This window comes from Calcarisporiella thermophila (assembly GCF_041956535.1).
Source record: "Calcarisporiella thermophila strain CBS 279.70 unplaced genomic scaffold VTP21scaffold_4, whole genome shotgun sequence".
NCBI classification, from domain to species: Eukaryota; Fungi; Calcarisporiellomycota; class Calcarisporiellomycetes; order Calcarisporiellales; family Calcarisporiellaceae; genus Calcarisporiella; species Calcarisporiella thermophila.
In genome coordinates this window covers 675,141-690,691 of record NW_027192194.1, presented here as the reverse complement: position 1 = coordinate 690,691, position 15,551 = coordinate 675,141, and the positions used below count along the sequence as shown (strand labels likewise).

Genomic DNA, 15,551 nt, shown 5'->3' with positions numbered 1-15,551 from the left:
TATTTATTCCAATATAATTTATTATCTATTTCCTCTATTTAATTTTGCTTTTTTTTTTTCGCCATTGGTAAATGCGTTTTCCCACCTTCATGCAAATAAGCGTAGAATTCTGCTTATTTACTCTTAATTTCTTTCTCACCCTCCTATCAATCTAGGTCTGCTTTTCTTTTTTCTCTTTTTTTTATCGATTTGCTAAATCAATAAAAGAGAGAAGACTCAACGAGGAGCCGTTCCTGAACAGTCCAAAATAGGGTTACATTCTTCAATGTCGTTGAGAAAAGAAAAAATATATTCCAGATAACAAGAAATAGTAAGCAAGAAATTATGAATATTTATCGATAAGCTTGTTTCTGATAAGTAAAAAGATGAATGCGGGATATTAGCCCTTCTTTTCCTCTGCCCCTTTCACAGCTTCCGTTCCTCAGGTTTGTGATGGGAATTTTCAAAAGTCTGGCCTTCGCTTGGCACTTGTCCTTGCTCTGCGGAGCCTTCTGCTGGATCCGCAAAGGGGTCTGTTGGCTGACGTTGCGGCTGCTTTCCAGCACGGGCGCGGCGCAATTCTTCCTCTTCTTGCTGCGCCAATCGCCGTTTCTCTTCCTCTGCGGAAAGAGGTGGTGGTACTCGAAAACCTCCAGGACCACTGGCATGCTCATAGGGAGGGGGTTGGGCGCTTTGGTGCTGATATGCATGCGGGTGTTGCTGTGAGTACTGGTATGGTTGATGATCGTAGGGAGGTTGCGAATGGAATTGTCCGGCGGCCGCATCATGGTAACCGTGGGGCGGAGGCTCTTGGTATTGCGCATCGCCACTATAATCCTCTGGTGGAGGATACTGACCTTGGAAATATTCTTCTGGTGTTTTATATAGATACTGCGGTCCTTGTACTCTTCCACTGCTGTTGCTAGAGCCATAGTTCTGAGGTTGCTGAGGCAGTTGAGGTTGCTGAGGTTGCTGAGGTTGCTGAGGTTGCTGTGGTTGCTGTGGTTGTTGTGGAGGTTGTGTTTGCTGTGGAGGTTGTGTTTGCTGTGGAGGTTGTGGGTGTTCAGGCTGACTTGGTTGAAGCTTCCCATCCGGTCCAATACTGACGAAAGAGGACCCTTGTGGACGGTAAGGCAGTGGCGGTGGAGGCGCTTGTGAGGATGGCTGTTGTTGCTGAGGTGGTTGATCATGAGGTACCTTCTGATCGGCGGGATACCCATGCTCCCCACCTAACTGGAGCCGCCCGATTTCCTCAGTCGGAGTCGCAGGCGATTCTTGCAGTTGTTGGTGGAATTCAGAGGATGGTACGCCACCTCCGCCCTCTTGTTTCCATTCTGGCGGTTGCCAACTGTCGAGTGCAGCTTTACAATCCGTAACGATTTGACTCGTCTTCTCCGCTCCGATGTAAGGAGGGTGCGATGCTCCCTCCGGAGCAGGATCAGTAACGAGGACATCGCCCAGCTGTCGCGCGAAGCCAGAGACCATCGAAATCTTCTCAGCATATTCATAAGTGGCTAGAAAATGGAGATAACAGGCTTCACGCAGGGCATAGCGTTTGAAAGCAGCGAGCTCTAAAAACGAAAACGAATGAGACACACTAGGCAAGTAGTTACATCAACATAATCACGTACCTCGCTCTTTATTTGCGTGCTCCTTGTCTGACTCCAACACGCGCAGGTCATCCTCAAGATCCGGGAGCTTGTGCGAAGATGGATTGGATTTCTTAAGGCTTGCAATTTGGCTGCGAATTTTGCGCACTTTTTCGCGATGTTCTCCGAGCGCATTTTCTCGCGTACGGATAGCTTTGAGAGAAGAACGGTAAAGCTCATAATTCTCTATCAAAACGGGAATTCTATGTTACTTGAAGAAGTCATCAAAGACAAGCAAGTATATACTTACTTGAATACTTTTCTTGTACATCAGCCATCATATCCATTAGCTATTGGAAGAAAACTCCAATGAGATTTTTGAGAAGTTTCGAGTGTTAAATTTCAAATCTCTAACATTACCTGCCCCAACCTAGAAGTTACATCTGCAATATCCTCTCCCTCCTTCTGACCCCATACCACAATATTCTTTGCCGCGTTTCTATGGGCATAGCTGTGAAAAGAAAGAGTTAAATCAATGGACACTTTAGAAATTCAAAGCGCAATTTAGGTACACTTGATCCCGCAATGACCCAAGTACGCTCTTCTCGTCATTGAGAAACACCTGAAGATCACGAGTGTCTACATTCCGCGTATCCAGCTTATGGAATTGAGCACGGAAGTCATGCGTAATCCTCGAGAGATTGACCTGGGGAAGTGTGATTTTCGACTTGAGGCCACCCGTACTCGAGGTGTTTGAGTTACCTGTGCCGGTGCCTGCAGTAGGCTGATCGTGTTTTGGTTGATGTTGCTGTCCTTTTTCCATGATGAATCAGTAGAGAAGTGGATTGGCGTGTGGGAGAAAAAGAAATAGAAAAGCGTGGGGTTTTTATATTGGCGTCAACTGATATTCGTCGAATGCAATTGGAAAACGGGATTCTTCTCGAACATTTCTATTTTAGAGAGCGCCATAAAAGCAAGCGTGTATGGTCTAGGAGTATGATGTCAAAATCAAATCGATATGATTGAGATCTTGGCACAAGGATCCCTCGTCCTGGATCCACCGGAGAAATAAACCACGAGCATATGATTAAACGAAGAGGTTGCCATATTTCTTTGTTTCCTTGGCTTGACGCTGATGGAAGAGTTCAATTTGAAATTGTCCAAGGCAAGTAGATTTCAACTCAAAGAGCTTAGTGATTGGAGGATGGACAGCCTCAATGCAATCAGTGGCAACAACTATGCCAAGTGCCTGACTGAAGAAGCTTTGAATAGCATTATTTGTCCGTGTTATCAATATGGTACATGCTGGCATCCACGCAAGCGCCATGAGCTGAGAAAGAAAGGAAAATCCAGCACTGCTCCATGCTTTCTATAAGTGATAGTGCTTCTAGATAACCAGAAAAAATAACCTCTAGTCAGGCACTCTCAAAAGATCGCAATAATCGAAGAGGATGGGCAGGGATATTCAACCGTGCGAAGAAAAAAGGCAATAAGGAGTGCTAGAATCCCCTATCTTCGAAAATACATCGGCCAAAAGACGCACAAATAAACCTCATGGTTATACAATGTTATTATAGCTTGAGATAATTTCAATTTAGAGCATGACGTTAAAGAACCAAGAAGATTCGCTCATAAAGATGCAGGTCCTTTGTGAACTTGAAAGCATTACCATGACCCAGAAAATTTACACAAAGCTCGCAAGTACCTTATGATCGAAGTAACTTTGAGTAATGATTGTGGAGTGGCAAAATCCGTAAGTACTTTACTAAGATCGACATCAAATTCATTGGGTTTAAAAGAATACCACTACTCAGAACACAAGATTCATTAATATGAGGCAATTTTGAGCTACTCAAATATGATCCACAGATTCTGCAAGAGCAAGGGCGGGCCAAGCAGGCTACCCCGGATTCCTGTTGACACGGTGGTCTACTTGCGTGCACAACTTGCACGGCCAATGGGTGAGTCAATTTGATGGAGTATGCGAAGATCATAGAATGAGGTCATAGAGCTAGCGGAAAATCTCTCCTAATAGTGCTACATCCCAACCATTAGAGATGACTGTATTACTAAAGAGGTTCTTCGTTGAGCGAAGCAGCTCGGAGGATGTATACACAGTGTAGAACGTTCGGCAACGAGCCTTTTCGTCCAAACTCTTACCATCCAAATGGAGTAAGTAGTCTCACTCTCAAGACTGAATTTTAATAGTAAGCCCAATTTGAGTAGAGAAACAGAGATAAAATTTAAACCAATCTCTGGAGCTTTCTTCAAACTTCTTTCGTTTTCTATTGTTTATAAATATTTTTTTCTTCCTACCTAACATTTCTCTCTTCTTTATTTCAAAAATACTTGATATAATTTCCCCTCTCTTCCCCCCTTTTTCTTTTTTTAAATCTAATCAATCTCCTCTTTCTCTCCTCCTCTACAAAACAATAACATCATGGTTAGGGAAACAAAATATTATGACCAACTTGGGGTCTCTCCCAATGCATCTGAATCAGATATCAAGAAGGCCTACCGTAAACTTGCTTTGAAATACCACCCAGATAAGGTTTGTTACAGGAAATTAGATCGCGACCTAATCTTCTGATGATCCTTAATTGTTTTCCTCTTCTTCTCTCTCTTCCTCTCACAATCTCAACAGAACCCTGAAGCAGGTGATAAGTTCAAAGAAATCTCTCATGCTTACGAGATCCTTTCAGACGAACGGAAAAGACAAATCTACGACCAGTATGGTGAGAGTGGGCTGCAAGGCGATGGAATGGGTGGCGGTGTATCTCCCGAGGATCTCTTCAGCCAGTTGTTCGGAGGTTTCGGAGGTTTCGGAGGGGCCGGTCGTCGTGGACCGTCAGGACCTCAGCGTGGCAAAGACATGGCACACGCTCTCAAAGTCTCGCTTGAAGACCTATATAAGGGAAAGACGTCAAAACTTGCACTGCAGAAGCATGTTATCTGTTCCAAGTGCGACGGTAAAGGTGGCAAAGAAGGAGCCGTGCAGACGTGCGGTGGATGTCAAGGTCGTGGTGTGAAGATTACATTGCGGCAGATGGGCCCGTTGGTGCAGCAGATCCAGCAGACTTGCCCAGACTGCCGGGGCGAGGGCGAAGTGATCCGCGATAAAGACCGATGCAAGCAGTGTAACGGAAAGAAGATTGTGAATGAGCGCAAGGTTCTCGAGGTGCACATTGACAAGGGTATGCGTGAGGGTCAAAAGATCACGTTCTCCGGCGAGGGCGACCAGATGCCCGGTATCGTACCTGGAGACGTTATCATTGTCCTAGAAGAGAAGCCGCATCCGCGCTTCAAGCGCAAGGGCGACGATCTGTTCTGTGAGGTGAAGATCGATCTGCTAACCGCCCTCGCCGGAGGCCAGTTCCATGTGGAGCACCTGGATGACCGGGTACTGGCAGTGAGCATTTTGCCGGGCGAGGTTATCCGCCCGGGAGACATCAAGGTTATCAGCGGAGAGGGTATGCCTCAGCATCGCACACATCAGCACGGGAACTTGTACGTGAAGTTTGATGTGGAATTCCCCGCACCCAACTGGACCTCCCCCGACAAAATCGTTAAGCTCGAGAGCATACTGCCGCCGCGCCGTGAGCTCCCCTCTGTTGGCAAGGACAAGCATGTAGAGGAGGCTGTATTGGGTGTGTTGGACGCAGGGCAGCAGAGCAGAGCACAGGCAAGAATGGAAAATGGGGCGGATGACGAAGACGAGGAGATGGGGGACGGGCAGCCCGGCGTCCAGTGCTCGCAGCAGTAAACTGGCAACCCTTTTTGATTCTCCTCCTCTTCATCACCTATGCAATCAACGCAATGCTAAAATAAATATCCATCCTGGATTTATTTTTATGAACAAGGGTGATTCTATACTTTCATGCTGCTTCCTTTCGCCATATCTTTTTATGATGCTTCATTTTTGTTTTGCTAGCTCTCTAGCCCCTCCTTTCCCTCCCCCCTTTTTTTTACTTTATAAACGTTTGCATGTTTTAGAGTATTTTTGTAATTTTTTTATTTTATTTTATGGAATAAAAGGATGTCGTATTGGATCTAGCGTTTTTTGGTGAGGATGAGAGAATGCGAAAATAGAATCACAGTGAGGAATTACCAAAATTAATCTCAATAAAATAGAGTATCGGTAGAGAGAGGGGGGAGGGGGAGGGAGAGGGAGAGGAGGGATGGAGAGGGAGGGAAAAGAACAATAGTAAACGGCAAACCAATATTTACATGCGAAAGGAAAAAAAAACGATAAGCGATCCTACCACCCGTGATGGTGAGCGGATGCCCCCGCACCATCATGGATCTCAAATGTAGATTCTCGGCCATCGACCTCCACCGAAGCCGATGCTGCAGCAGCCGCGGCCGCTGCGGCCGCAGCAACCATGGCTCCATTATGATTACCGTACACATCGCGGGAGCGATCGTCGAGAAATGTGTGCATTTGATGAAAGAGTTTTTCCTGGTTGATTCCGACCCCTACATTCACATTGACGCTACCGCCGTTCACCACTCCAGACCCGGAACCGGCACCGACCCCAAAGCTATTGTTCACATGCTGGGTCATTTTAATGTCAAGCTGTGGGCGTCTTGGAGGGTTCGGGAGTGGGGCCTGAACAGGCGCAGGCACGTGATTAAGAGCACCAGGAGAGGGATACGGTGAAAACCCGAATGGGAAACTCACGGTGGCCGGAGGGGCTACAGCTTGCGGCGGGTGTGTGGATGAAGCGGAGGGATAATAAAAGGGTGGAGGAGGGTGTGTAGGGGAGGTAATATGAGGGAGCACGGCGGTCTGTTGCTGCGGTCGCGGTGGTTGGGGTTGCGGCGGATATGGGTGCTGTTGTCCTGTCGGAAGATGGGTGTATCGGGCCGCAGTAGCATTGCCGGCTGTAGCCTCGATAGCGAGGTCGGATGAGTTGGATTTTTTTCGGCCGGACTGAGGCGATTGTGTTTGTACGGGGGGGTTGGAGGGCGAGCCCTCGGCGCTCCATGCATCCGGATGAATTTTAGCTTGGTGAGTCTTGGTTGAAAAAAAAAACAAGACATTAGATTTCCAATAGGCCGCCCTAAAAAAAAATGCCACTCGGTCCTTACTCTCAGATTTCCAAGCTGCGTAAAGCCACGATTACAGTTGTCAATAGTACATATGTAGGGCCGATTTTCTAAATGGATTTTTTCATGAGTGCGTAGGTTCCCCAGCTGAGTGAAGGCTTTGCCACATTGTCCACACTAATACAGAAGAGGTTAGGGAAGCCCTTGGAATAACACGGCATGGTACACGCACTTTATAAGGTCGTTCGCCAGTATGTTTTCTTTCGTGGGTCTAAGAAGAAATGAGGTGAAGGTGTATGAAGGAAAAAAAAAACAGTTAAAGATGAAAAACGTTATTTCATAGTAGAATTGAAATGCATTACCCTCAAATTGCTTATTTGCTTAAATGCTTTTTCACAGCCTTGATATCCACAGACCTGTGTGCAAATGAAGAATTCTCAATGGGCAGCTAAGACGGCAAGAGGAGGAATGACTATACACTTACATATGGCCTCAGCCCTGAATGTGTACTGTCGTCCCCAATGAGTAAATAGAAAGGGGTTTAGTGTTTGTTCACCAAGATTAATAATCCATGGCCGCCATTCCCTATATAAAATAAGAACATACCTCTCATGAACCCTTAGATCGGTCGCATTGGTAAACTTCCGTGCACACCCCTTCAAAGAGCATACATAGTACTTTTCTCCATGCATTCCACTTAAATTGGAGGGAGATTCGGCACCCTCTCCCTCTGGTAAATCCATTCTGTTAATGGAGGTGGGAGGGCTAGTATCCTCGCTGGTTTCTGTTGCCGCAAGCACAAGGTTATGGAACGGAGAGAGAGAGCGCTTGCCCCAGTTTCCAGCCTCAACAGGGATGCCGAGGGAATCGTTTTGCAGACGCATGCGCTTTGCGCCTACGTCGTTGGTGTCACAGTAATATGAAGAGGGAAAAGGCAGAGAACGTTTGGGTGCATTGGTTACTTGGGTGGCATAAGGATTTAGGGGATTCATAGGAAGCTTTGCTCAATTTTCGGATCCTGAATTTGCTTGGGAAAGGGGATAAAGAAAATAGGATAATAGGATACTGAGCAATGTGATTTTCTTAAGAGGTGATCGTGATGAAACGTGAATAGTTTCTAGTTCCCCAGAGTCTTTTGAGACAAGTATATTGCAAAAAAAAAAATGAAAATCGGGCGTCATCTCCAAAGCCACCTTTAATATAAGCCATCTGATACTTTTCTGAATCACGTCAAAGTGCAGCTTGATTTATTATACAATTGCACCCCAATGGAAACGATCTAATATATATGTACACAGTTGCGTCCGACCTCTCTCTCTTTACGAAAGATGAGGCCGCCTGCCCCGTCCTATCTCACTCGAAGCTCTAAGAGAGGGTCGATCGAATAGCTCGAGGGATAGCCAACGTGGTTGAAACGATAGATTGAATCTCTAGGTAAAATCTGTGCAATACTCAGCGTTACACAGGCTGTAATCTCAATGGAGAGAGCGATACTTTAAAAAGAATCTCCTAAGCAAGAGCCCAATAGTTTTGAAATTGATCCTGGAGTTGACTATAATCTACCAGTATACGGAGAATCGGAGGGATGGACGGCGCGAACATTGCCAAAAAATCCCCCACCAAGAATCAACAGGATAATGTGGAGATACATGATGTAGCTACCCATGCTCCTGGTCTTCCCGAGAATTCCTCAACTGGAGGAAGCTCTTCTTCTTCTTCTGAAGCCAGTGCCTCCTCTGCGCTTCCTCTCCTCAATTCTAGAGGCAATCTGCGACACAGGGCTCCAAACAAATCCAACCGATCGCCCCATTTTATTACCAATGTCACCTTGACGCCCCCTGCTTTTCTACGTTCACTTAAGCCCTCCTCCAAGGATGTGCAGACTTATCTGATCGGCCTCTTCCTGCGACTTGCTCAGACTATTATTATCATAGCGGTGCTGTTTGCATTATTGACATTATACAAATATAAAGCAGTGCCGAATACAGAGCTTTATGATAAGTTGGAGTTTGAATGGCGTGCAGACCCCCGATCCTACTTGGTTCCCTTTAATATGAGCTTCGGGGAATACAATATACTGCTAGATGGGCATTCGCACACTACCTACTCGGATGGGGTAATGAGCCCCGAGCAAGTTATCAACTGGCATATTGGTATGGAATCGTTGGGAATGTTTTTGGCCTATTCTTAAACAATTACACTAATCACCTCTTGTTGGATAGCCAATGGATATAATGCCGTTATCGTGAGGTTGTATGAAAACCAGTTTGGCCCCATGTTTGTCTTTGCTAACCTGCCCATATTTTCTATAGCGACCATAATACTATTAAAGGCGGCCTGGAGGCGGAAAAAATAGCGCTGGAAAAATACAACGGCACCATTGTGGTCATCCCCGCCATGGAGTACAGGTACAGAGAGAGATATTTTTGGATTCTATTTGCATGAGCTGACCCGTTGTCCTGCCGTCCAGCTGCTGCCGAATCCACATGAATCTAATCGGCATCAACGAAACCATCCCCTTTGGCCCTCCTAACCCCACCGACGACGATCTTCGTCGCGCTATCAACCGCACCCACGAGTTGGGCGGACTGGTGATCGTCAACCACATTCCCTGGAGCAATACGACGGGTAAGACCAACTACCGTTTTTCATTTATTTACTCTTTCTTTCTTTCTCAAACAGCATGCTCCTTATGTCTCCGCCCTCTTCTATATTATTATAGAATACGGATACCAGTTGCCACGTCTCCCTGATCACCCGACTCTGGAGCAACTGGTAGAGTGGGGCATCGACGGGGTCGAGATCGTCAATGGGAACACGCTAGACTTGCCCAGCTACCAGTACATTGCAGCGCATCCAGAAAAAAACCTCATCCAAATAACGGGAACCGATGTGCACCACCCGGCTGAATCCTCCAACGCTTGGACCATTCTGAAAGCTCCCAGCTTAACAAAGGAGGCCATCCTGGCCGAGTTGCGGGCCCGACGCACCACCTTCCTCTTCGACCCGGCCGGACCCACGCCGAGGGCCTACCCTCGAGAAAACCCAGAATACTATCGACTTGCCCCGCTCACGAACCTGGCCGGCTATTTCTCCGATTTTTACACTGAGTCCAAAGGAATGTATTCCTTCCAGGGGACATTTTGCCATCCGCGCCGCTTCTCCGCGCACGAAGAATACATCTCTTACTTTATCCTCTATTTGATCGTGTTTCTGGTCCTGTTTGAGATTGCGCGGCTAATCGTGCTGAGGCTGTGGGCCTTGGCTGTCGCTGAATATAGGAAACGCGTGCGATCACGCAGCATGGCGAATCCGGCCTGAGGAGGGTCCCCGACCAGTCTATGCTGTTTTTCTCCACTCCCCTACGTATACCCCGCTTTGCCCTGTTATTGCTCGATTTTCTGTCTATTTATTTTAAGCATTGGAGATTGTTCTATTGTACTTATATTTCTACCACCCACCCATACATGGCTCTATTTCTTCTCTATCCCCATCACCCGCTTGTTCCTGAAAATAGATTGAAGAGAGTGAGGTTTATAAAAAAAAGTAAATATATATATGTGGGTTATCATAAAAAAACAGGGGGAGAGAAGAGAAATAGCAGATAGAAAAAAAAAAGATACACAATTCAATAAATTCAACTTTCACATCAAACAAACCTATTTACAACCAAAGAAGAAGATAAAAAAAAAGAGCTATGTATCTATCGTGGCGGTGAAGGAAAAAAAAAAGCCCCTAATTTCTCACGCGAGCCTCTTTCTATTCTGAAGTAATTAGAAAAATAAAAAAAAAATTGAACACCCATCGAGTATGAATGTGAAAAAAAAGATATAAAATATCGTTGGCAAAAGGGATGCCATCCACCCCTACGCTTATTCCTTTAGATAGAGGGAGCTATTGATCACACGGAAGGTTCGTACCCAAAATCGCAACACGGGCAAATCCCGCTCGTCTAGATGCAGAGCCAATAAGAATTCGCGTAGAGGAGGGGATTCCGAATTGCTGGAGCGAAAATATCGATAGAACTGTCGGGTCTTGCTTAACCAGTGAGCGCGAAGAGCCACCAAGCGTAAGCGAAGTAGTGATGGAGAGAGTCGAAGTTGGAAGACGGACTCAAAATCATCTATAAGACGGGGAGGGGATGTAGTGATGGCGTTCACGGCGGCGGTAATGAGATTGGGCGAAGAAGTGTTAAGAGAGGAAACGGGAGCAGAAGAGGAAAGAGATTGAGAAATTTTGAGGGACCGCATTTGAGGTAAATCGGCCTCCCCCAGGTGGGCGACGCCCTGAACACGATGGGCCCCTGACAGTGGTCGATCTAGCCCCGGCTCATCAAGGCCGCTTCTGAGCTGTACTCTAAGTCTCGAATCAGAGTCGCGCATGCAATCCGATTTACTTTCATGCCTCTCCGCTTCCACCCACTCCACATCCAAAACGACCAGGCTTGTGCGCTCAACGTCCTCTGGGATTTCTATCTCAGACATTCCAAGCAGGTTACACTCCCAAGTCGGATGGTAAACCATGTCGTACTCGATTACACTACAGCAGGTTGCAGGTATCAAATCCTAGAGGTGCATAATATGAATGGACATCAGAAACATCTCATCATCAATATACAGCGAAATAGCATTGAAAATCCACACATCCTCTCCCCCAAAAATAATTTACAACTCCACTCCTCCTCCTTCCCCCCCCCCCCCCAAAAAAAAGAGAAAATAACAGTATCATAGCTTACTCGAAGTAAATTAACAATCCTGGTGACAAGATGTACATTTGCTCCCCGTATCACCACCTGGTTTCCAATGACAAGATTGAAGAAAAGCTTGCGGCTCTCAGCGGCACCCAACGCATCCCAGAGGTGCTGAAGGCTGCTGACCATCTCGGGGCTTGTGGATTCACCCATGGTGGTGCTATAGAGAGTAGCGGAGGTGCAAGTGGAGAGATCACTGGCTTGGCGGCTTGCAGGTGCGTTGGACAAGGAACGGTGAGGAAGCTCACCAGGAGTATGAACTGAAGGGAGAAGGCAAGAGCTCATGTGGATGGGTATATTTTCTCGCGGATCCGTCTATGGTTTAGGGTAGGTTTGTCATTCCATGGTCAATAAGGTGCAAAAAATAAAACACCATACCAAATGGCCATCGAAATGTCTTTCTCGCAGCCGCCGGCCTGCTGTCTTCAGTATCCAGCTGAAATTAGCATGCAATTGTACAAATAAATCCTAAGGGGGAAAAAATTCACAAAGAAAAATTCAACTCGGACCCATCGAAAAGAAATAAAAGATAAGAATAAGATCCCTACTTTGATATTGAACAAATCGGATAGTGATCTCAGGAGCAAGGTACCACGTCTTCGAAGAAATTGCTCTACATGAACAGTGTTAGGAGGCCGCCCAAACCATGTGTTAACGACGCCAAGATAGGGTAAAATCATACCAGGTGACATTGGCCCATAAGGGCCCACTCGACTCGACATATCCTGGCGATCTTTAGCACGCTTTTCCTTTTCATATACTCGGTCGGCATGGATTTGAAGAAAGCGGGATAATGCGCGGAACTTGCTCACGAGGAAAGGCCATGATGAAACGAGGTAAATACGGTCCGTCATTAGACAAATGATGCTATAAAAGCGAACATGGCCACGCGCCTGGCTATCGTGTATTTTGAACATGTAGCTGAGGGTGTAGCCGTTTTGATCATCGCCAAATAGAACGGGACCCTCGCGACCAGGCAGGAATTCGCAGCTCAAGCTGGTGTATCGTGGAGAGAGTAGGAAAGGAGAGGGATGGCAGATCCCATCGTTAGACATGGCTTGTTTGTTTTATCTCTAAAGTAAATGCAATGATAGATCACCTTCTTACGCATGCTTGTCTTACAGCAGCATATAATTGTGGATGGCTTGGGCTCTTAGAGCTCACGTAAGTAACCTTTGGGTCATCGGGATCGACCGTCACCGATCCGGTTGGAACATCATTTCCGGATTCAGCTGGATCACCCACGACAGTTGGCCATACAGCCGAACAGCAGGGGGTATTTGCCGCAGGCTGCGATCGAGAGGCTTGGGTGCGTAAATTGCCCTCGTCGCGTTTACCACTCGACTTTTGGCTGCTTGGCGAGAGGGGAGGATCGACCACTGTATCGGAATCGGAATCGAGGGGGCGCGCATGAAATGCCTGCGTGCAGAAGATGACATTGGGGCCATGCATTTCGCAAAAGTGGACCAGAAGGATGACGGCGTTCATTCTCCACCAATCCCTTCTCTGGGAGGAATCTTGCACACAAGCACGGAAGGCTGGACGTAGTTAGTTAGGCGAGAGGAGGGAGAACTAGGGGAAATCAATCCGATCAAAGAGGAGCCGCTTGCTGGGGGGGGGTTCGCGCTTTGGCGGGGGCAGGTTACTACGGGTTTAAACAAACAGCTGAGAGCAGTCAGAGCGGTCGATCATAGCGAGCGACCTTTGGAAGGGCAGAGAGAAAAATGGGTAGAAACTTTCATGCCCTCTCCGCGAATGTCAAAATGTGATTGGCTGGCGGGGGGCTGAGACTTGAGGTTAAGAGTTGGCGATAAGGGCTTTCCGCCATCCACGGCCCAAGGGCAACAGAAAACGCCTCCAAATCCGCTCCATGCATGTGATGGGGATGTCACGGTGTGCAGCTTTCAAAGGGCTTGCGCGAGCCCCAGGGCTCCCCGCCAGCCCAGCCGATCTCTCTTGCGCTGTCATGCACCCGCACCAAGCTGCACAGCCTTCGGATTACCGCGCGGTGGGCAAAAGGCCACCAGGCCGCGACGCCGATCTGCCAGACGCAGGCCGTAATTTCAACGCACTCGGCCCACCCGGAGTTCCTGTATTTAATTCCCCCCAGCACTAATGGGGCTGCCGGGCACGACCTTGCGAAAACACCGAGCCAAACCCAGCTTGCAACGTGCCCCTTCCAGATTTACGTCACACACATCTCGCTTTGCGATCCAGCAGGGCGAGCATCGATAGATGGCCAAGCTCCCAATATGAAACTCCTCGTCAACAAAGCTTTCCGCAGGCGACATCCTAGGGAATCCCCTCTCCCCTCTAACGGCCACCAGCCCCCAGCTCCTAGTCAGGAGGACCCAGTGCCTAGGAGCTGGACTCGGCGCGCATCACTTCCATCTGCTTCCATGCAGATGTGGTTCGCTAGGACCTGTTGACATGTGAACAGCTCCCAAGAGTTGATACACCGCTGGGTGCAACAAGACTTGTTTGTTTTTTGGCTGGCAGCACTTTAATTTTCTAGGCGAGATTGGAGAGATATGCAGCTGCCAGCTGATTATTACTTGATGCAGGCTGCATATGTATTACCGCCCTTTTATAGGAGTAATATCCCTCCCCCTTGTTTTCAAACCCACCGCCCTCTCCAGTGGTCTCCCTTGACTTCCATACGATGGAAGATTCCCTTCTTTAAGGTTGATCTGGTCAAGTTTAGCAACCAATTGGGTGGAAAGCATATTTCCGAATGAAGGACATTCTATGGCCATGGGTATGTGCTCAAGATTGTCTCGATGCATAAAATAGGGATTTGTACTCAAGCTAAGCCACATTTCAAAGCAAGTCACAGAGTGGAATTAAATCTGCAAAATATTGTCTCAACAACCTCAACCATTAATGATGGACCGATATTCAGGGAGTAGACATCGATCTGGTGGCTACGATCGAGGACGTGATAGTCCAAGAGAACGAGATCGGGAGAGAGATCGTGGCGATCGCGACAGGGATAGAGATAGAGACAGAGAGCGCGAAAGGGACAGAGATCGCGACAGAGATAGAGAGCGAGAGCGAGACTACGACCGGGATTATCGGGATCGCGAAAGGGACAGGGAAAAGGATCGTGAGCGAGATCGCGACAGGCGATTCGGGAGTGGAAGTAGCGGAGGCAGTGACCGCCGATCTCCCTCTTTCTTAGCAACATCTGCTTCCAAACCAACCAATATTACCCCACACTCTAATTCATATGGAATGCCGCAGAGCACTCCAACCCCAACGGGTTCTCGATTTTACGGCAGACACACGGGCTCCCCATCGCCTTACTATCGACGAACTGGGCAGGCTGGCTCTTCTCCCTATGCTGGTCCCGCATCCCTTCCTACCGCTCCTCTCACTTCACGACAAATGCCACCCGCTGCTCGCCAAGTGGTGAAAATTTCCTGGGCACCAGAGCAGGAGAAAGAGGTTGGTGTTGTTGGCCGAATAATTTCTCCTATTGGATGACGAAGCTGAACCTATTATTAATTTTTCTCCTACATTGTTTTTTATTTCCATAAAGATGGAAGTGTGTCTTGAAGATAGAAACAAGTTGCGCCAAGAAGAGGACAGAATCGCTCTCCAACTCCTCAAATCCTCCTTCGAACTTAGTATTGCAGATGCCGACGTCATCAAGTTTACGCAACAGGTGGAGATTGTGGAGAAGTTGCTCGAGGAGAAGGGAGAATCCACGGAGGAGGACGCTTTTGGTGAGAATGCTGCGAGCACAGCAGTTGCGACATAAGATTCATTTTCTATTCAACCTAAGCTTTTTTGATATATGTGTAATCCTATGTTCAAGGGATAATATATTTCAGTTGTAAATAGCGATCAGCAAATCATGGAGCTGGATCCGGTTTCAAATTTTTCTTGGTATTTTTTTTTTTTCATGGTTAAGCTCTTGATAGAGCCATTCCAAATTTCGTGCACAGACTTCACCAAAGATGAGAAAGTGGGTTGGATTTTTCAGCAAAGTTTTATCGAAACAGAATCATCAGGTTATGGTGATCCATACTGGTCCCTGATGGCTAAATTTAGGAAGCTTCCTCAGGTATTTTAAGACCCTGTGGCCACCCTTCAGGCGCAGGTTTCAGCATAATTGTCATTTTCCAAGAAAAAAAGGGTTCAAAATCCTTTCCTACCCCCCCCCCCCTCCCTTTTCCCCG

The 15,551-nt window shown here is 47.2% G+C and overlaps 7 protein-coding genes across 7 annotated transcripts; 4 read left to right on the top strand and 3 right to left on the bottom strand.

Annotated features, from left to right (window-relative positions):
- Positions 1–405: 405 nt before the first annotated feature.
- On the bottom strand, positions 406–2,391 carry VTP21DRAFT_8557 (uncharacterized protein; the record flags this gene model as incomplete). Its single annotated transcript, XM_069399420.1, has 5 exons — positions 406–1,550; positions 1,611–1,814; positions 1,879–1,918; positions 1,989–2,079; positions 2,141–2,391. The coding sequence occupies 5 exons, from the start codon at positions 2,389–2,391 to the stop codon at positions 406–408; spliced, it is 1,731 nt and encodes a 576-aa protein (XP_069254839.1).
- Positions 2,392–4,008: 1,617 nt separating this feature from the next.
- VTP21DRAFT_8556 (uncharacterized protein) lies at positions 4,009–5,331 on the top strand (the record flags this gene model as incomplete). Its single annotated transcript, XM_069399419.1, has 2 exons — positions 4,009–4,119; positions 4,213–5,331. The coding sequence occupies 2 exons, from the start codon at positions 4,009–4,011 to the stop codon at positions 5,329–5,331; spliced, it is 1,230 nt and encodes a 409-aa protein (XP_069254838.1).
- Positions 5,332–5,826: 495 nt separating this feature from the next.
- VTP21DRAFT_8555 (uncharacterized protein) lies at positions 5,827–7,609 on the bottom strand (the record flags this gene model as incomplete). Its single annotated transcript, XM_069399418.1, has 6 exons — positions 5,827–6,585; positions 6,660–6,794; positions 6,850–6,888; positions 6,980–7,033; positions 7,102–7,126; positions 7,224–7,609. The coding sequence occupies 6 exons, from the start codon at positions 7,607–7,609 to the stop codon at positions 5,827–5,829; spliced, it is 1,398 nt and encodes a 465-aa protein (XP_069254837.1).
- A 593-nt stretch (positions 7,610–8,202) lies between these two features.
- On the top strand, positions 8,203–9,938 carry VTP21DRAFT_8554 (uncharacterized protein; the record flags this gene model as incomplete). Its single annotated transcript, XM_069399417.1, has 5 exons — positions 8,203–8,770; positions 8,840–8,867; positions 8,930–9,025; positions 9,088–9,245; positions 9,340–9,938. 5 exons carry the CDS (start codon positions 8,203–8,205, stop codon positions 9,936–9,938), a joined length of 1,449 nt encoding a protein of 482 aa, XP_069254836.1.
- A 551-nt stretch (positions 9,939–10,489) lies between these two features.
- VTP21DRAFT_8553 (uncharacterized protein) lies at positions 10,490–12,855 on the bottom strand (the record flags this gene model as incomplete). Its single annotated transcript, XM_069399416.1, has 6 exons — positions 10,490–11,182; positions 11,353–11,682; positions 11,746–11,835; positions 11,916–11,980; positions 12,050–12,363; positions 12,467–12,855. 6 exons carry the CDS (start codon positions 12,853–12,855, stop codon positions 10,490–10,492), a joined length of 1,881 nt encoding a protein of 626 aa, XP_069254835.1.
- Positions 12,856–13,237: 382 nt separating this feature from the next.
- Positions 13,238–13,796, top strand: VTP21DRAFT_8552 (uncharacterized protein; the record flags this gene model as incomplete). Its single annotated transcript, XM_069399415.1, has 2 exons — positions 13,238–13,459; positions 13,551–13,796. The coding sequence occupies 2 exons, from the start codon at positions 13,238–13,240 to the stop codon at positions 13,794–13,796; spliced, it is 468 nt and encodes a 155-aa protein (XP_069254834.1).
- Positions 13,797–14,250: 454 nt separating this feature from the next.
- On the top strand, positions 14,251–15,130 carry VTP21DRAFT_8551 (uncharacterized protein; the record flags this gene model as incomplete). The annotated part of the gene is made up of 2 exons (XM_069399414.1): positions 14,251–14,814; positions 14,909–15,130. 2 exons carry the CDS (start codon positions 14,251–14,253, stop codon positions 15,128–15,130), a joined length of 786 nt encoding a protein of 261 aa, XP_069254833.1.
- Between the last annotated feature and the right edge of the window lie 421 nt (positions 15,131–15,551).